This window comes from Hemitrygon akajei, chromosome 11 (assembly GCF_048418815.1).
Source record: "Hemitrygon akajei chromosome 11, sHemAka1.3, whole genome shotgun sequence".
In the NCBI taxonomy this organism is placed as follows: domain Eukaryota; kingdom Metazoa; phylum Chordata; class Chondrichthyes; order Myliobatiformes; family Dasyatidae; genus Hemitrygon; species Hemitrygon akajei.
Window position 1 is genome coordinate 46,887,328 of NC_133134.1, and position 21,063 is coordinate 46,908,390.

The 21,063-nt window shown below is 39.4% G+C and overlaps 1 protein-coding gene across 2 annotated transcripts in view; it reads left to right on the forward strand.

Moving 5' to 3' along the window:
• The first annotated feature begins 922 nt into the window (after positions 1 to 922).
• pigq (phosphatidylinositol glycan anchor biosynthesis, class Q) overlaps positions 923 to 21,063 on the forward strand; it is a 53,728-nt gene continuing 33,587 nt past the window's right edge. The window contains exons 1-3 of one of the 2 annotated variants that reach the window (XM_073060770.1): positions 923 to 948; positions 14,405 to 15,124; positions 20,217 to 20,348. In XM_073060770.1, coding sequence (XP_072916871.1) covers positions 14,436 to 15,124; positions 20,217 to 20,348 — 821 coding nt within the window. In that variant the 5' untranslated portion in view covers positions 923 to 948; positions 14,405 to 14,435. Of the gene's footprint in view, positions 949 to 10,179; positions 10,558 to 14,404; positions 15,125 to 20,216; positions 20,349 to 21,063 lie in introns of those variants that run through there. The other variant, XM_073060769.1, reaches the window with a different exon arrangement.

The following is a 21,063-nucleotide window of genomic DNA, read 5'->3' on the forward strand; positions in this document are numbered from 1 at the left end:
AAAACAAAAACCTGACTAACATGCCTTTCGATTAACACTAGCCAGGGCAGATTGACTGTTCATCTATTTCCACGACCATGGTGTACATAAACTGGCTGTTATGTTCACCCACATAGGAAGACAGCCTTCAATTCATATACAACCATAGCACCAAGAACACTATGTTCTATAGTAGCAGCAGGCATTCTACTTTGAAGAAGAACTTCTTGCTGATGCATTACAGTATGATGAACATTCCATTAGGGGGCAGTATTGACTTACAAATACAAATGGACATACAATTCTCATTTCAATAGAGGAGTAACATTCCTTTCATTTTCACTCATTTCAAAGAGAATTTATTGAATGCAAATTACTCCTTTCAGACATTAAGCATAATGTGTTCCTTAACAGAAAGAATTATTCAGCATTTTGATGAGGTTGAGCATCATTTTAGCAAGAGTATTATGCCTAATTTCCAGCTACATTTTCACCAATATGTTTACATTGAAATAATATTGTTTTTTTTCTAAAAAAACAAAATCATCAGGCTAACACTGAGTAACAAGGGCGGTGCTGAAAACCAGTTTCTTCAGTTTGACCTTTTTATCACCCCACCCATAACGATTTTAACTGCTGCACCAAATAACCACCTCAAAACTCAATAACCTGCAAATATTTTCATCATAGATAGTGAGATTGCACAAAAAGCAGAGTTTGAATACATAAAGTACAAAAGAATATAAATTATTATATCCAGAATTCAGAAAGACCCAGTGTTTGGCAATACAACTTTGTTATCTTGTATGGAATTATCATTTGCCACTCCACACACAAAATACCACCCTTTCTATCTAGGGTCAGCACTAACCCTTGTATTAAAAAGAGATACGGCCACAATTTCCTGACCAGATGTGTGCTTGTTAAGACAGATGCATTTGCAGACTCAGCTTCCTTCAGTCACTAAAGGTAATTTTACATTCCAATTTTTATATTATCGTCTTTAGTTAATGTCCAAAACAAATATCTATACAGTAAGAATGTTCTTTAATATATAATCTTAAACTTGTCTCCATTTGTAATTAGATATTTTTGCAACATAACAGGATCAATGCAGTATTTGAAGTCGTTCTCACACCCTCCTTCATTAAACTATAGTAGATAATCAATGATAATTTATGAGCCCAAACCAACTACAGTACTAAATTAAATCTCACACTAGTAATATGTTTTCTTACACCTTAAGTTAATATAGAGTCAGTTAACTTTCCAGCACATTACTTTCTGAAGATGAAAATTTCAATAATAGCACTTATCTTGTTACAGTGGACTGTTGTTAACACTGAAAAAGAAATTGAGTTACCAGAAGTCAAAGGTTTAAACTAACTGGATTAGGTTGGTGATCTTACCCTAGAATGTCAATCTGTCTTAGATACTTAATTCTTTGATTCGCTAATGATCCAAGATTTGACTGAATTGGATTATTTCACTTCATTTGGTGGAGCTTCCCCTTCAAAAATCTCACCAAGAAATTCTTGTACTGCAAATGCCTTTATCCGAACTTAGAACAGGGGCAACTGTGAACATGGGACCTTGATGTACAACAATACCATAAGACCATAAGACAAAGGAACAGAAGTCCGCCATTCAACCCATCGAGTCTGCTCCGCCATTTCATCATGAGCTGATCCAATCTCCCCTTTAGTCCCATTCCCCCGCCTTCTCACAATAACCTTTGATGCCCTGACTACTCAGATACCTATCAATCTCTGCCTTAAATACACCCAATGACTTGGCCTCCACTGCCACCCGTGGCAACAAATTCCACAGATTCACCACCCTCTGGCTAAAAATTTTTTTTTCGCATCTCTGTTCTGAATGGGCGCCCTGCAATCCTCAAGTCATGTCCTCTCGTACTAGACTCTCCCACCTTGAGAAACAACTTTGCCACATCCAGTCTGTCCATGCCTTTCAACATTCAAATTGTTTCTATGAGGTCCCCCCTCATTCTTCTAAACTCCAAGGAGTACAGTCCAAGAGCGGTCAAACGTTCCTCATATGTTAACCCTCTCATTCCCAGAATCATTCTAGTGAATCTTCTCTGAACCCTTTCCAATGTCAGCACATCCTTTCTTAAATAAGGAGCCCAAAACTGTACACAGTATTCCAAGTGAGGTCTTACCAGTGCCTTATAGAGCCTCAACATCACATCCCTGCTCCTATACTCTATTCCTCTAGAAATGAATGCCAACATTGCATTCGCCTTCCTCACCACCGACTCAACCTGGAGGTTAACCTTAAGGGTATCCTGCACGAGGACTCCCAAGTCCCGTTGCATCTCAGAACTTTGAATTCTCTCCCCATTTAAATAAATGGTCTGCCCGTTTATTTCTTCTACCAAAGTGCATGACCGTACACTTTCTGACATTGTAATTCATTTGCCACTTCTTTGCCCATTCCCCCAATCTATACAAGTCTCTCTGCAGACTCTCTGTTTCCTCAGCACTACCGGCCCCTCCACCTATCTTTGTATCATCAGCAAACTTAGCCACAAAGCCATCTATTCCATAATCCAAATCGTTGATATACAACATAAAAAGAAGTGGCCCCAACACGGACCCCTGTGGAACACCACTGGTAACCGGCAGCCAACCAGAATGGGATCCCTTTATTCCCACTCTCTGTTTCCTGCCAATCAACCAACGTATGTTTCCTGCCATATCCACGTATGTAACTTTCCCGTAATTCCATGGGCTCTTATCTTGTTTAGCAGCCTCATGTGCAGCACCTTGTCAAAGGCCTTCAGAAAATCCAAATTCACAACATCCACTGCATCTCCCTTGTCTAGCCTACTTGTAATTTCCTCAAAAAATTGCACTAGGTTTGTCAGGCAGGATTTTCCTTTAAGGAAACCATGCTGAGTTCTGCCTATCTTGTCATCTGCCTCCAGGTACTCCGTAACCTCATCCTTGACAATCAACTCCAACAATTTCCCAACCACCGATGTCAAGCTAACAGGTCTATAATTTCCTTTTTGCTTCCTTGCCCCCTTCTTAAATAGCGGAGTGACATTTGTAATCTTCCAGTCCTCCGGAACCAGGCCAGAATACAATCGATTTCCTCAACTAATGAGAAAAGAAAATGAAATCAGGACAATGATAGAGATGGAAACAGGGAGAATTTAGAGGAAATTAAAGTACAGAACGAGAGGGGAAGAAAATGAGAGGGAAGAAAGGAATGTTAAGGAAAATCAAACAAAATGCGACATTTTATCTTTTAAACAGTCTGAAGAACAATTTATTACCTGCAAGAATGAAACCTAGCAATTTCAACTGTCCCTTTTTGAACATTGAATGTTTTATTTATTTCTTATTGTATTATTAATAGGGTCCCTGTGCTGTTACATTTTTTTCTGGGGTTCATAAGTGGTAATTGAAAGGCTTTTCATGATATTTATGGAAATGCTAATACTGCACATTTATAAGTCCTACAATTAATAGTTCAAATAATTCAATAACTTCCACCATGATATGTTTTACAACATTAATTTGCGCATTCATTAAATTTTCTGTACATTTTGGTCCAATATATTTAAGACAAATGCGCAATGATAGTGTATTTATGCCTTATATACTTACACGCTAGATGTTTAAAATTAATTTACACTTGAAACCAAGTATCTGTGGAGTGAAGTTTGCCCAATCAAATCAGCAGTGTTCTGAATCATGTACAGAAATGAAGAAGAGCAAAAGAGTTATTGACAGTTTCTAGTCAATATCACTAAACAGATTACTTGTTAACTTGGAATCTTTGTATTTTCTCAAGCATATCTGGTAGTTTATGAAAATTATGACTCAATACAGACTTTGATGAACTTTCTGGGTCATTCTGTGCTCACACTTCTTCCAAAAGATGTGCATTCATAGACTGTTTTAGATTTTTGCTGCAATGTAGAACTGGTGGCCTGGTCATAAAATGTATCTGAGATAAAACTTGTGTTTGAATGTTACCTAGCACCTAGTCAAACATAAGCCATTTGTTGAGCTCTCCTGCACTCATTCTATTTCCATTTACCACATGGATTTAATGCCTGGGAGACCAGTGGGCAGCCAATACATTCAGATGTTTTTGGTGCCTTTTCAACCCATAAAAAGATTAATGAAGAAGAAATAGGTAGGATAGAAATTATGTGTGAAAAGGTGAAATCTCTGCTTGAGGCTGTGCTTAGTATTTGTGATTTCAAGTTCAAGTTCAAAGTTCTTGTCATCTCTCTGTACATATGTACTATACAACCAAACAAAACAATGTTCTTCTGGACCATGGTGCACCCACAAAATATATATCACCCACAGCACATAAACCAAAATATTACCATGAATAAGTTAATAAAATTAGTCAAAATGCATGTAATGTGAAGCACAGGTAAACTGTAAGCAGTTTTCTCTCCTCGTGACAAGACCTTGGTGGTGGCAGGGTATTCATTAGTCTCACAGCCTGAGGGAAGAAGCTGTTACCCAGTCTGGCAGTCTTAGTCCTGATGCTTCCTGTCAGTAGTGGGTCAAAAAGATTGTGAGATGAGTGGTAAAGATCCTCAACAATGCTTCGGGCCTTTTGTCTGCAACGGTCCTAGTAAATGTCACAAATGGTGGGGGGGGGGAGGGGGGAGACAGACCCCGGTGATCCTCTCGAAGGCTTTTACTATCCTCTGTGGGGTTCTGTGGTCTCATGCCTTGCAGCTTCTGTACCACGCAATGATACAGCCAGGCAGGACACACGACAGTGCTCCTATAGAAAATTGTTAGAATGGGGGTGGGGAGCCTTGCAATGCCCCAATCTCCTCAGAAACTGTAGGCGCTGCTCTGCCTTCTTGAATAGTGAGGAGGTATTGTGGATGTAGGTTAGATTGCCTATTATATACACACCAAGGAACTTGGTGCTCTTCACTCTCTCCACAGCAGAGCCATTGCTATTCAATGGAGAGTGGTCGACCAGGGCCTTCCTGAAGTCCACAATCATCTCTTTTGCCTTGTTGATAATGAGACTTAGGTTGTTGTTCTCACACCATTTGACAAGTCTCCCTACCCCCTCTCTGTATGTCAATTCATCATTGAGGAGACCAGCTACAGTTGTATCATCAGCAAACGATGCAGTTCGAGACGGATCTGGCAGTGGGAACAGCAACGAGCTGAGTACACAACCCTGGGGGGCACCAGTGCTCAGTGTGGTGGAGTTTAATATGTTGTTGCCAACTTGGACCAAGTGGGGTCTTTCCATCAGAAAGTCCAGGACCAGTCAAAGAAAGGGATGTTGAATCCCAGTGAGGGCAGTTTACCTACCAGAGGGGTGATTGTCGAGCTGAAGTTGATGAACAACATCCTGGTGTATAAGGCATCCTTTTCTAGATGGGACAGGACAGAGTGAAGGTTCGAGGCTATGGCATAATCAGTGGACCAGTTTGAGTAGTAGGCAAACTGAAAGGGTCCAATATAGCTGGAAGGTAGATTTTTATATGATCCATTACCAGCCGGTCAAAGCACTTCATGATTGTTGTCAGTGTTGCTGGGCAGTAATTGTTTAGGCCAATTACTGTCACTCTCTTGGAACTGGAATGATGGTGGCTACAAGGACAGTGGACTGATCAAAGAGATATTAAAGATGTCCATTAAGACCTTTGTTAGCTGGGCTGCACAATCCATCAGCACCAGGTATGTTGTCTGGCCCTGCAGCTTTGCATGGGTTTTTACTGGTTAGGATCCTCCTCAACTCAGCTACAATCAGAGAGGGTTCCTGTACCTCAGGAGGAGAGGGAGCTTTCCTCAATGTCACATCATTAAATGTGAATTCTACATCTACATCTAAGAGGTGCACAATGAGATAGTTCTGATAAAGCAGCCTCAACCTAAAACGTTAATTTGGTTTCTCATTGTACATTTAGATGGAGACATAACGTAATGATTTTCACTCCTCATGTATGTGAAGGATGTAAGAAGTAAAGTCAATTCAAATTCAAATTCAATTCAAATGTTACCTGGCCTGCCGACTGCTTCCAGCATTTTCCATTTTCCATTTTAATTTTAGAGCAATATGGTGATTGGTAGTGCCAATTCAAATGAGTGACACATATGATAGCAAATGTCGTACTTTTATTCAGGAAGGGTAATGGGGATAATCCAAGTTATTATAGGCCAGTTAATCTAATATCAATAGTAGGAAATTATAGGAAAAAATATGTGAAATAGGATTAACCTACACTTGGAAAAGGCAGGAATTGGTCAGGGATGATAGGAGATCTTGGCTAATTTAACTGTATTTTTTGAAGAATAACTTACTGAAAATTAACTAGTTTACATGCATTTCAGTAAGACCTTTGATAAGGTCCCTCACAGAAGGCTGATTAAAAGATTAGAGATCATGGGATACAAGGTAACAAGGCCAAATGGATCAAAAATTGATTTGGTAAAAGTAGAAGAGATCAATACTCAGACTGTTACTTTTGTTATATTTTATAACAATGTAAATGTAAATATAAGAGGTATATCAGGAAGTTTGCAAATGGCATGAAAACTGGTGGTATTGATAGGGAGGAGGATAGTCTAATGCTATCGAATGATATTGATTAGCTGGGCAGGGCAATAACAAATGGAATATAATCCTGATACATGTATGGGGATGCATTGTAGGGTCTAAATATGTGATGAGAGGCCTCGAGGATGGTTAGGAACCCAAGTGCTGGTGAATCTGAGCCTAGAATTGAGACATGATTTCAAAACTGAAATGAGTAAAGGGTTCCTGACTAGATTCTAGACAACAATGCTGACAAGACTGGACAAGAATACAAGTGAGACAAAAATCCTAAACACAATCACAGACTGAACCAAAGTTGAGCTGATGACTGAGCGCCGAACCTGAGTTCAGGTGCTCTGTAAATATCCAAACTGTGGTGCCAAAACATGGCCACCAATTAGCAGAGCGGGCCTAAATCTTTATAGGGACTGCGTCAGTTATTCATACTCTGAAAAATCTGAACATCTAAACACTGGTGTGGTTGGGTGTGTACCATAACAAAATACAGATAGAATATCTATCATCAATGAGAGTTCATTTCATTTCATTTAGGTTCATTTAATATCAGAGAGTGTACACAGTATACAACCTGAAATTCATACTCTTTACAGACATCCACGAAACAAGAGACCCCATAGAATGAATGATGGAACACCAAAGCCCCCCTCCCCAACCCTTCGCAGAGGCAGCAGCAAAAACATCAACACTCCCCTTCCCCCCAACTCATGCCAGCAGAAGCACCTACCCCTCCCACCCCCCCCCCCCACCATGCTAGCAACAGCAAAGGCCCCCAAAAGAGACCTTGATCCAGAGTCCATCAAAACTGCAGTCCACAACGCAGCACTTTTGGCATCTCAGACAAGCTTTCTCTCTCCAGCAAAGGAGAGGTCGCTCCTGTAACAATGAGAGCAGAAGACTAGCAGGTCACTGTTCACATGTTACAACCTTCCATGTTGCTTTTCCAAGCATCCCCCCCCCCTCTCCCAATCTCAAGGATCAACTGCTTCTCACTCTCCACCAAAAAAGAGGTGGGGGGGGAATCACTCGAGTATGGGTTCCTTCTTCCGACAGCAGCCATCAATTAGCAAACATACTGCCCGCTGTCTCAATGTTTTGATATCCCACAACAACTCAATTGGCAAAGTCTGCCAGGAACTGGTTTGGCCACAGGGCTGCAATCTGAGGATGCACATCTTCCAGGCCATCCCTGGAGATAGCAAAGCACTATGCCACAGCCCCGGTCCGAAAACAAATGAACTTAAGTGTACAAAATCTTTCAACTGGCAGCGCAGATTGATAGGGTAAGGAAGAATGTATACACCATGTTTGCTTCATTTCTAAGCATATAGGAGCAAGGAGGTCTTGGTTCAAATTTATAAAATGCTGATTAGGCCACAGCTGGATATTATCTGTAGTTCTAGTCACCACACTATAGGAAGGATATGATGCTACTGGAAATTGCCTCTGCAGTGGAGATTCTCTGAGAAGTTGCCTGGGATGGAAAGGTTCAGTTATGATGTACAGGGTAGCCTGAGCTTGTTTTCATTGGAAAGGTGGAGGCCAAGCAAAAAGCCATTTCAAGTATATAATATTGAGAGGCATGACTTGGTATGATATAGATTTAAGATGAGAAGTAAGAGATCTAAGGGAATCTGAAGAACATTATTTTCATACAAGGCTATTTGCAATTTGCGATGCATTTCCTGAGAAGATATTACTAACAGACACTCTCATAATATTAATGAAGCATCTGGCTGAGCACCTGACTGCCAAGTCAAAGTAGGAAATGAACCAAGTGCTGGGGTAAATGGGTTAATATATGAAGGAATATGTACCTTTGAATACGAGTGAAGCATTAGTTTTACATTGCACATAACTTGGTTGAGGTGCCTTTTAAATTGAATAAAATGTTTTAAAACTAATCAAGAGTTAAGCTTGATTAAGAGTTAAGAGTCAAGCTTCCTTAAAGCTGATCCAGCCTGCCTTGTGAATTTTATCAAAAGGCTTACTAAATCTGTGGTAGATTACATAAAATATTTTGCTCTCATCAATCTTTCTTGCTACCTCTGAGAATTAAATCAAGTTAGAAAAATCTTTCTCTTAGCAAAGCCATTTGGACTTGACCAAATAACCTCACTTTTCTAAAATGCTTATTCATTGGATTCCAATAATTTTCCCACTATCAAAGGTAAACTAATTGATTACCTATTGTGTCCCTATTTCCCTTATTAAACAAATATTTAATTTGGGTGGCAGGGTGGAGATACGTTTCTACCAAAGGTGTAAGGGTCTCCTTCCCTCTTCTAGCCTGCAGGTCACCCTTGGGCAAGGTGTAGCACCTGCTTAACCCCCTGATCAGGGTCAATGTGAAGCCATGGGAGCAGGTGGTGGATGGTCGTATAACCAGCTGACACATACACAAGTCTTGGTTATGCGACCACTGTTCACCAATGGCTGAGGTCACCCATCTTGTAAAGACACTCCCCAGAAGAAGGCAATGGCAAACCACTTCTGTAAAAAAAAATTGCCAAGAACAATCATGATCATAGACCGTTATCACCCACGTCATACTGCACAGCTCATAATGATGATGATGACTGTGTCACTATACTAGAAACCCAAGTTCAATACGATTGAGTCAGTCAAATGCAATGTTAGCATTCATTTCAAGAGGACCAGACTATAAAAGCAATAATATAATGCTGAGGCTATATAAGGTATTGGTCAGGCTACATTTGGAGTACTGTGGGCAGTTTTGGGCCCCTTATCTAAGAAAAGATGTGCAGGCATTGGAGAGGGTCCAGAGAAGGTTCACAAGAATAATTCAGGAATGAAAGGGTTAATGCAAGAGGAATTTTTGATGGCTCTGGGCCTGCATTCACTGTAAGGTAGAAGAATCAGGAGAGATTTTTATTGAAACCTACTGAATATTGAAAGGCCCAGATAGAGTGGATGTACAGAGCGTCTCTCCTTGGATCAGAATGTGCAGCCTCAAAATAGAAGGATTTCACTTTAGAACAGAGATGAAGAGTAATTTCTTTAGCCAAAAGGTGGTGAATTGGTGGAATTCATTGCCACATATGGCAGTGGAAACAAGTCATTAGGTAAATTTAAAGCAGAGGTTGCTAAGTACTTGGTTAATAAGGGTGTCAAAGGTTATGGCGAGAAGGCAGGAGTTTAGGATTCAGAGGGAAATAAATTAGCCATGATCAAAAGGTGGAGCAGAGTCGATGTGCCAAATGGCCTCATCCTGTCCTTGTGTTGTCTGGGCTTAATATTGACCTTTGCCGCTGCGCATGAGTTTACATGTTCTCTCCTTAACCTCATGGGTTTCCCGGGATGCTCTGGTATCCTTTCACTTACCAAAGACACGGGAAGGTTAATTGCCACTATAATTTGTCTCATGTATTTAGATGACTCTAAATCTGGGACGAATAGTTTACCACAATTGCCCCGTGGGCTCATTTCAGTTTGACGGGCCGAATGGCCTTCTATGTTGTATGTTAACATGAATTATCGCCTTGCTGTTCTTGCGAGCTTGCTCGTTGCCGTACACTGCCGGAATGACTGGTGTTCAGTGTTCCTGCGGGTCGTACGTACTGTGGTGATACAACTCCACCGCCAAAGCACGCTCGACATTACCCGGGCCTCACGGTTGGGCATGTGTTTCCAGTCGGGCTGGTTTCGGGTTGCACTGCTTAGTGGCGGCTGCTTTAGCGACGTTGTCCCCTTGGCTGCTGACTTTCTGGTAGTGATGTATTGCTACTCGCACTCCTGGCGTTGATCGCAACCATCGCTGGTCATCTACATTAAGGGCAGCCTTAATGTCTCGGCGCCTCTCGCAGCGCCCGGCTTGGGCCGCTCCGTTTCCATAACAACCGACCTCTCACCTCAAGGGAGGAGAGGACACTCGACCTTCAAAGGCAGCTGAGTGCCGCTCCCTCGGTCAGGCTACTTGAGTTGAATTTGGAACCGGCGCAGACGGAGGCAATGTGGCTGGTGTGCAGTGATCTTGTAAGTTAAGTCGGGTTTACTGCCATATGCTCAAGAACGCGTGTACACAGATTCACTGAAAAATTTACTTTTACCTGCATTAGCATCACGGGTACATTGCATCAAAGACACAACATTCACAAAAAAAACGTAAATCATCCAATAAATAACACAACCAGAATAAAAGTATAGAGTCTGTTGTAGTACAAATAAGTCATTATATTGTCATACTGAAATTGTGGCTACTGTTGTGCAAATTGCTTCAAGAACCGAATGTTTGAAGGAAAGTAGTTCTAGAATCTGGAGTTGTAGAACTTTCGGTTTCTGAAACTCCTACGATGGTAACTGCGATGAGATAGTGTGACTCGGATAATCTTTGATAATTAATGCTACCTTTTGGCAGTGCCTCACGTGTATATTTTTAGTGACGTGCACTTGATGTATTGCGCTGAGTCCACTACTCTCTACAGCATCCGAAGAAGGCAGCATACTAAAGGATGCTGTGTCAGATGTCATGAATGGCATGTGGTCTCTGCGTTTCCCTGAGAAAGCACCTTGGATTGCCAACACTTACTATTTCATCTCGGGTCAAGTAAATCAGAACCTCAAATAGAGTAAGGACACAACCAAGGAGAACGTGCTGCAGCAGAAAAGCAGAGAGTGATAAATGGTGACAAATTAGTTGTAAAGTTTTTCTGAAAGTGGATCTGTCAGAGGTTAAGGGAAAGGAGATATAGAACATTATGGTACAGCACAAACACAGGTCTTTCTACCCAGGATGTTGTGGAGAACTAATTAAGCCTAAGTTAATTATTCCCTTCATCCTGCACTAGTCCATGTCCTTCCATTTCCTGCATATTTTGTGCCTATCTAAGAACCTCTTAAGAATGATTACCGTATCTGCCTTCACCACCACCCCTGGTTTCCCCTCAACCTCTGCTACAACAGAGCAAGCAACCCAGCTTTATCCAATCTTCCTTATAGTCCACACTCACTAATCGAGGTGGCATCCTGGTAAACCTCTTCTGTACCCTTTCCAAAGCCTTCACATTCTTCCTATCATGGGGTCATCAGAATTAATTGCAGTACCCCAGATGCAGCCAAACCGGAGTTTTATAAAGCTGCAAAATAACTTAAATTCAATGCCTAAACTCTAAATACCTTCTTTATCACACTATAAACTTATGCAGACATGTCCAGGGAGCTATGGACGTGGACTCCAAAATTCCTCTGTACATAAAAAGTACAGTTAACTGTGTAATTTCCCTTTATATTTGATCTCCCAAAGTACATCAGCTCATGCTTGCCCAAGTTAAATTCTATCTGCCATTTCTCCAGCCAGCTATAATAGATCCATAACCCACTGTATCCTTTGACAGTCTTACTGTACCATACTATCTATAAACCAATCATTGTTTCATTTACTAACTCACCCATACACATTGTCATCCAAGTCATGTGTGTGTGTGTGTGTGTATGTATGTATATGGGCAAGGCAATTTTGGATCCAAATGCTGATGTCACTATGGATCCTATGCATCTTAATCTCTACATTTAGAAAAATAAATATTTGGCACAAAGAATTGATTGGCCTGGTTAAGAGGAAACAAGAGTGTGGATGATACTTTTTAGAACAAGAAAGCTTAATAAACTCAAAATCAGAAACACACAGCAAGTCAGGCAGTGTCTGGAAAGATATGAATTTGATAGTGCTTTTGGCTTTCTATTGTCACATGCACTGAGATAGTAAAAAGATTTTTGTGTGTCATCTGTACATATGGAATTACATATGTAGTAAATATATTGAGGTGAAAACAATGGAATGCACAATGTAGTGTTGTAGCTATGGAATATGTGCACCTTTAGTTTATGAGGGGTCCATTTAAGAGTATGGTAGCAGCAGGATGTGTTGGTGCGTGGCCTAGTGGGCAAGGCATCAGACTAGTAACCTGAAGGTCACTGGTTCGAGCCTCAGCTGAGGCAGCGTGTTGTGTTCTTGAGCAAGGCACTTAACCACACATTGCTCTGCGACGTCACCGGTGCCAAGCTGCTTGGGTCCTAGTGCCCTTCCCTTGGACAACATCGGTGGCGTTGAGAGGGGAAGGCCTGCAGCTTGGGCAACTGCCGGTCTCCCATACAACCCTGCCCAGGCCTGCGCCCTGGAAACTCCAGGCGCAGATCCATGGTCTCTCGAGACCGACGGATGCCACCACCAGCAGCAGGATAGAGGCTCTACTTGAGTCTGGTGTTAGGCGCTTTCAAGCTTTTGTATTTACTGCTTGGTTGGACAGGAGAGTAGAGAGAATGACTGAAAGACATGGGCAGGGAGATCCTTGATTATGCCTTCCAGAGGCAGTGGGAAGTGCAGATTGAGTCAGTGGAGGAGAAACTGGTTTTCATGATTGGAAACTGGACTGGCTTGATGCATCATGCATCATGGCTACATTCACAAATGGCTACAAATTATTGTATCCATGGCTACAGTCATGGTTAGAGCAGTTGCAATACCAAGTTCTGATGCATAGATATGATTCTGTAAAAGCTGTAACGGACAACAGGAACATGCTGAATTCTATAGGGTTCTGAAAAAGTAGAGGTATCAGTTTTCAAACCCTTAAACTCCTTGTCCTCCCTCTTATAAGAAGGATACAGGCTAGGGAAGGTCATTTAAAAAAAGGAATGAGAAAGTCTTCAGGGAGATAATCTTTCCTATTTCGGATGAATTTAGGACTAAATTCATATGAAAGACTTGTAGGACTAAAATTGTCTGATTATTTGACATTGGCTGGATGGCATGGCTTCACAGCCAATGTTATTTTTGTCATACGTACACAAGAATCATTAGGTAGCTGTCAGGAACAAATTGCCCAGGCTGGTTTTCCCTCCCTGGGCATTCAGGGTAATTGTGCAAACGTTCTCCACCATCTAAAAACTTGAAATTGGAATTGGTTTATTATTGTCACATGTACCGAGCGAGGTACAGTGAAAGGCTTTCCTTGCATACTGTTCATACAGATCAATACATTTTCCAGTACATTGAGGGAGTACAAGGTAGAACCATAACAGAATGCAGAATAAAGTGTAACAGCTACAGAGAAAGTGCAATGCAGGTTGACAGTAAGGTGAAAGATCATAATGCAGATTGTGAGGTCAGGAGTCTATTCTATCATACTAGGGAATGATTTAATAGTCTTAAAATATAGAGAGATTATTTGGGATCTTTAATTATGCTATTTAGATAGTGAGAGGTATAGCTAGTGTCAATTTTATTAGTGAAATGCATATATGTCACCGTATACAACCCTGAGATTCATTTTCCTGTGGGCATACTCAGAATAGTAACTATAACAGGATTAATGAAAGATCAACCAGAGTGCAGAAGACAGGGAACTGTATTAATGCAAATAAAAATAAATAGCAATAAATAATGAGATCATGAGATAATGAGTTATAGGTTCCTTAAAGTGAGATCATTGGTTGTGGGAGCATCTCAATGGATGGGCAAGTGAGTGTAGTTATCCTCTTTTGTTCTTGAACCTGGTGGTGCAAGTCCTGAAGCTCTTATACCTTCTACCTAATGGCAACAGCAAGAAAAGAGCATGGTCTAGGTGGTGGGTTGATAAATTTCACTGCACTTCCTTTGGATGGTAAACCTAGATTAAAATTTGTGAAGGTCAATAGGAACATGCTAAATTTCTTTAACCTCATTAGGAAGTAGAGGTGTTGGTGAGCTTTGTAACAGTGACATTATTTGGTTAGACCATGGCAGGCTATCGGTGATGTTCACATCTAGGCTCCAATGTACACATTGAGGCCTCATGTTTCAAGTTCAGCAACTTCTATAATTGTGCTTTGAATTATTTTACAGACACAAAGTGAAGAATCTGTGAAATCGTAACATGGTCATCAAGGTGTTTTTTCCAAGCTGCTGTCCAGAAGCAGAAAGTGGCTTACTGCTAGGTCGTTGGATTCCAGAGCAGAATGCTGCAGTTGTACTTGCAATTATTCACTACCCTTTCATCCCAGGCCAAGTTAAGCAGTATCTCGAGCAGATTAAGAACGTGACTACCGTAGATGTCTCAGTGCTCGGATCCTGGAACAGCTATAGTTCTCAGCCAAAAGAAAACCTTGATCAATTCCTGCAGGATCTGAGCTCCATCTTTCCTCATGAGTTGTGGTTCCAGTTAACGCAAGATAAAGAAAACAAATCAGTATTCGACTGCCATGTAGTTCGACAGTGTAGTAAGAACGACAAGGAAAACGTTATCTTAATTCACTATGATCAACGCAAGGTGATGCTGTCAAAATTGCATGATCTGGAAACTAAAATCTTCCAGGAAAACCACATCACTGGACTGGAGTCAGAAGTCAGTACCTCAGATTTTGCTGAAATTTTTGATACTGTTGCTAAATGCGAACTTTTGTTTATGATTGATAAATATGATGAAACTCCAATCAAATTTACTCACTGGCAGTCTGAAGGACGAGAGGCTAGTGTTGTTGTGGAACTTACAAAGCAAGCATCTGTACCTGTGTGTATGGTTCTTTCATTCCTGGTGAATTTTGTGTTGAATTTCTGCAAAAGCAGGTAATTGATTTAGAAAAAAAAACCTCATATAGTCAAAACTAAAGTTTTTGTAGCCTAGATTAACAAAACATTTACTATTTTAATTTATCTTGCATGTGAAACAAGACTGAAATAGTTTATATAGCAGACTTTGCAGGAGTAATTAGTAAACTCTTTGAAGTTTTGCACTTTGGTCTTGGCTTTGCCAGGTAGCTATTATAGATTGGTTAATTATGAATAACCTTTTGAGGGTATAGGTTGTACTAGTAAAAAGCATGTCATTTTTGCTCCTTAAGTATAATTGTAGCTTCTATTTTTTTCATGTCACTACTAAGCATTGTTGTTTATAGAGGGAATGAAAATTTAGCAAAATATAAAAACCCTGAGTTATTTTCAAACTAATTTTATCTAAAATAGTTATGAATACAAATACAGCCTTTTTTTTTATTAAAGTGCTTAACAAGGGTGCCAAGGAACAAATTATAAAATTGGGGAAAGTGAGAAATTTATGGCAAAGCAATGGAGGTTTTTATCAAATGTTTACATGTTGTATTTAATTTACATAACTTGGTTGTGTCTCTTGGCCTCAATTCAAAAAGATTGACACTTCATCTCCCACTCAAAGTGTAAATAATTCAAGTTCCAGCTCATGAATCAGTGTAATACTAAGCGAGTGCTGCATTGTGGGAGCTGTCATCTTTCAGATGAGAGAGTAAGCCAGGGATTCATTTACCTTCTCAACTGACTTTTAAACACACCCATTGGCTCTTTTTGGGGAAAACCTAGGAAGTTATCTTTGCATATATTTATCTTTAACTATTAAAAAAACGTATTGCCTAGTCATTAGCATGACGTTATTTTGGTAGTTGTTATACATAAATTGGTGCTTTCATGCACACCAAGAGAGAACATTTATAATGCATTCAAATTGCTGACTCCTTCTTCCATTTGCAAAAATATACCCATTCTCAATTATGGCAGAGCTGAGCATTTGAGTCCTGAAAACAAGACTAAAGCATTAGCAACCAATCTCAGCTTCCTTCCATGATCCCAACAATGACAGAACAGTTTTTGGCCAATTAAATTCACTGTACATGATATCAGATAATGGCGCCAGATGATAAAAAACAGCCAAAAATGGAAGCCTTTACTCCAGAACAGCCCACACCTCTGTCAAGGAGTTCCAGTACAATTACAACCTTGGCATCCACTAGACAATCTGAAGGATTGCTCATCACAGACTTGATTCAAACAAATACAAAGAGCTGAATTGCAGAGGTAGATAGCAGTGATCGACTTCCATATCAAGGCAACATTTGACAGGGTAGCATTGAGATGTGCTGGAAAATATTTGTCATTGTCATGGGATTCTATGTTCTCTGGTAGGCACAGGCATGGTGTGCAGAATGGCTCATTCTATAGAGTCATTCTATATTCAGAGTCATTCTATATGACTCTGACTTTCCCAAAGCCTTTCCACTATCAATGCAGTGCAAGCCAAGTGTCTGGCATTTTCTCACTTACCTGGATGAGTGCAGCTACAATAACACTTGTGATTGTACGTGATCCTGCATGAAGCAGCCCATTTGATTTGTCAACCATTCCATCACCCTGATGCTTTAAATAGACCTTAATAAGTTTGATATAAACATGAATTTTTGAAATTGACAGTATTTTTAAACAAATGTAGATGTAGACCTTTGAACATAATAGATTTACTGAGTTATTAACATAATATTCATTGTGAGTGCTTAAATATTTCTGGTGATTAAAAAGGGTTTTCTAAAAGAACCACACTTCGGCTGAACTGATGAGATTTGGATAGAGTTGTTTGAATATGTTGAAGATCGTGGAGACTCAAACTTTATTGCTAGTTGTCTAATAGCACAAACTTGTTTCGCCCTTCCTCTGTGACTGTCTCCCTGTGTTGAAGAAGACTGCTATTGATATACTTGCATTGGTGGTTATGTACTGATGACAATGCAGAGTTCATATGGCTTCATGACCAAAACAAAACTACAGATTCTGAAAATCTGAAATACAAATAGAAAATACTGGAAATAATACCTTGGTAACATCTGTGGGGAGAAAAGCAGATTTTATGTTTCAGCTCAATGATCATTTATTAGAATGAAGAAAGCTTAGAAATAAATTGGTTTTTCTTTAGTTGGGTCATTGGTTAGTCAGGACAGCTTATTTAGCACAACTCTTAAAAACTCTTCGGTCTAAATGCAGTGTAGTGTCTAGCAGCCACAAAAGTGCACATGACTGATGCTAGGTAGAAAATATTTGACAACAGTCTCCTGTCCTAATTAATCGGCAGAGTCCCAAATAAACAAAGGGAATTCTGGCTATTTTCTCAATTAGTTTTTGTTCTTTAAAATTTATCCCAATTAATTGATCACCCAATTAAACAGAATCCATTGTATACACATAACATATAAACATGAGCATAAAATAAAAATTATAAGAAAGCCAAAAAAAAACAAGATTAAAAAAAATCCAAAATACCGTGCATTGATGTCTTCTCCATCCTAAAAACTGATATGACTTCAACTCTTAATTATAACTTCAGCTCACATATGTCTCTCTCTAAATTTGATTCTGAACAGAACTACAGCAATTACTCATAGAATTCATTTCCTGTTTACGTGGGTGATCATCCTGTCCATAGTCATTTGCAACTTGCCCTTGAATATTGTTTTCCATTCCTCAAAGTTAATTAGTCTGAACAAGATCTGAAATAGTTTGTCCCAATTTTCCCGCTGTCCAAAATGACGTATTGTACAAAGGACACTAATCAGCTTCAGCAGTTACATCATCGTTCAACATTATTCCGGAGAGGAGTGCCATTGACCAGTGCCTGGAGAAATAAAACAAAAGTTTCTCAGCAGCCCTAGGTATTTAATCTAGGCTACTCAGATCCAGTTTGTAAATGAATAATTCATTTAACAGAGTTTATGTGCAGGTTTTTGACTTAGATGACTGCTTAAAGCATGCACACAGCTCAGTTCCCCAAAAGCTGATAGCCTTTGTGGCCATCCATGCATCTGTATTAGCAGGAGAATGTTAGTATTTTCCATGGGTCCACTATTTTATTACTTTCTTATTTTCTGGCAATGTCCAATGCAAGGACTGAACATGTGGTATATGCCCTCGTAGCTCATTGGTGCCCATCAACTTGAGACCTAAACATTCCTACAAATGAAGCAGCAACCCTTTTGTACTTACGAATTTATAACTTTCAGTGTGTTCTCTGCATTGGAGAAACTGGATGCAGATTGAGTGACCATTTTGTAGAACACCACATTTCAATTGGCAAAGATTCCAGTTGTCTTCACTTTAATTATGCCTCTCATTCTCACTCTAATCTTTTGCCTCATGCCTCTTACTCTGTTCCTGCAAAGCCCAACGTAATCTTGAGAAGTGTTTGTCGAGTAGGTCTTGGGATTTAACATTAAATTCGACAATTTCAAAACCCCAATTTGTATCAGGACTGGTGAGTTCGAAGAAAGATCATCAGTGATTGTGTTAAGTCAGTATTTTCTCTTTCCAGATACTAGGTGGCTCCTGAACATTTCAATCATATCCTTTTTTTTCTCCAGAATTCTGGTTTATGTAGTTTATCTTTTTCTTCTTCTCCGTACTCATTCATCTCTCCCTACCTGATGAACCAGCTATGACTAACAAAGCTTCACCACATTCTGCCAGCACCATCAGGTTTTGTGTCTTTCAGTCTCTCTTGCCTCCACCCTTTCATAGATATTTCCTTTGTTCTCTACCTTCTCCTCCTTTTCAATTTAAAATATGTTCTGTTTCCCATTTTTTTTTCCCATTTCTGATGGAAAGTCATTGACCTGAAATATTAACTTTCTCTACCCACTCTATAGAGTTGCCTGGCCCAAGTATTTTCAGTGTATTATGTTTGAAATCAATTTTGTGATAATTGTTTGGACTTTACCAAATATATAACAGGCCATGTCCCCCTCGTCATTTATGCAGAAATCAACCAGCACATTCCAAAGAGGAAAAGAAGTGTAATAATGTGCTGGATGTTACAGTCAAAAACTGAGGGTGAAATGCAGTTATAATGTTTTTCATTATAAATGCAGCTGCATTTGAACCTAAATTGCACATTAAACTTGACAGAATTTAATTCACATGTGTGACCTCTTAATGAAGTAAGAATTTTAAATGACCACCAATTGTAAATATCCCTTAAGTGAACATTTCCAGGATATTCACTTTTCTGTTTATGATTTGCTGAATACTTAAATGTTATTTTTAAAGCAAAGTTTTTGTTTTGTTCCCTCTCTGTTCGTCCTTTATTTTCTGTAACTGGCATTGAATTTTCCCATTCTAATTTATGTTCCTCAGTCCTTTCTGTATTTATTTCTCAATTCTTTATCTGCTTATTGCCTAGGAGTTCAGTGTGTCTTGCTCAAGCCCTGTTTTCCCCACTTCCTCTTTCAGAGTGTTAAAATCAAGCCAACTAAATGTTTGATTTTGGTATGACAGGAATTTACATACTTGATACTTCTGAATTTTATGAGATGTTTAGCCCGGACACAAATTCATTCTTTAAAACAGTAGCTACAAAATTCCTAATTATTGTAATAAAGTCCTATTTCTGAAATTTTAAGGGCATGTAAACAGTTTTTAATAAAGGTTATAGTGCGGGTAATCCACAGCCTTGATTGAACAACTTGGAGTCATGGGTTGATATCTCCACCATAGTAACTGAGCAATTTGTATTATAAATGTATTTAATTGATTCAATTAGAAGCTGATATTAATTATCATGAATTTAGCTGATTTTTATTTAAAATATGATTCCATACTGTTTATTGAACAAATTGAGCCATCCTCAATATGGTTAATCATTAAATGCCCAGAGAGGTATCTGCCTCATGCAAGTTGCTAAACCATGCTGACCAAAATTAGTAATTTAAGAAGGTAGTGTCACTGCTGTCTCATGGCAAATCGGGGTTGGGTAATAAATGCTAGTATTGCTAATGATAGCCATATCGCACTGATTAGATACAGAAATTGATAAACTCTTCTTGTTTTGAATGCAAGAAAAAGTAATGTTATTTTTGTTCTTTTGCTCTAGAGTATTAAACATATGGCCTCTGCATATCTTATGGAATAGGCTTTCAACATGTGCACAGCTTGCACATCGTTTGGATCACTTGCAGACGATTGCAAGTACTACAAAAGCACAGAATCATGCTGAGTTTATGAGGTACAGTAGTTTTGCCATGATTTTCCAACTAGAAATAACCTTAAAAGAAAAATTAATAGTCAATAGATTTATTTTAGTAAGTTCAAAATAAATGTATTATTAATGTACATGTACCATATACAACCCTGAGATTAATTTTCTGTGAGCATACACATTAAATACAAGAAACATGATAGATTCAATGAAAGACTGCATCCAACAGGACAGACAAGCAACTAATGTGCAAAAGATAACAAACTGTGTAAAGGCAAAACTGAAAAAAAAATATTAACTAAATCAGCCATGAATATCGAGAATATGCATTGAAATGTCCTTGAAAGTTAGCCTATATGTTGAGGATTAGGAGAATGGATAAAGAAGTGGCAAATGGAATAGAGTGTCGGGATATGTGGGTCGTGCACTTTAGAAGAAATAAAAGCATGAACTATTTTCTAAATGGGGAGAAAATTTAAAAATCCAAAGTGCAAAAGGACTTGGAAGTCCTCGAGCAGGATTCCCTAAAGGTACATTTGCAGGTTCAGTTGGTGATGAGGAAAGCAAGTGCAATGTTAGCATTCATTTCCAGCGGACTAGAATATTAAAGCAGTGATGTAATGCTGAGGCCTCACTTGGAGTATTGTGAACAGGTTTGGGCCCCTTATTTAAGAAAGGATGTACTGACATTGGAGAGGGTTCAGAGGAGGCTCATGAAAATGATTCTGGGAATGAAAGGGTT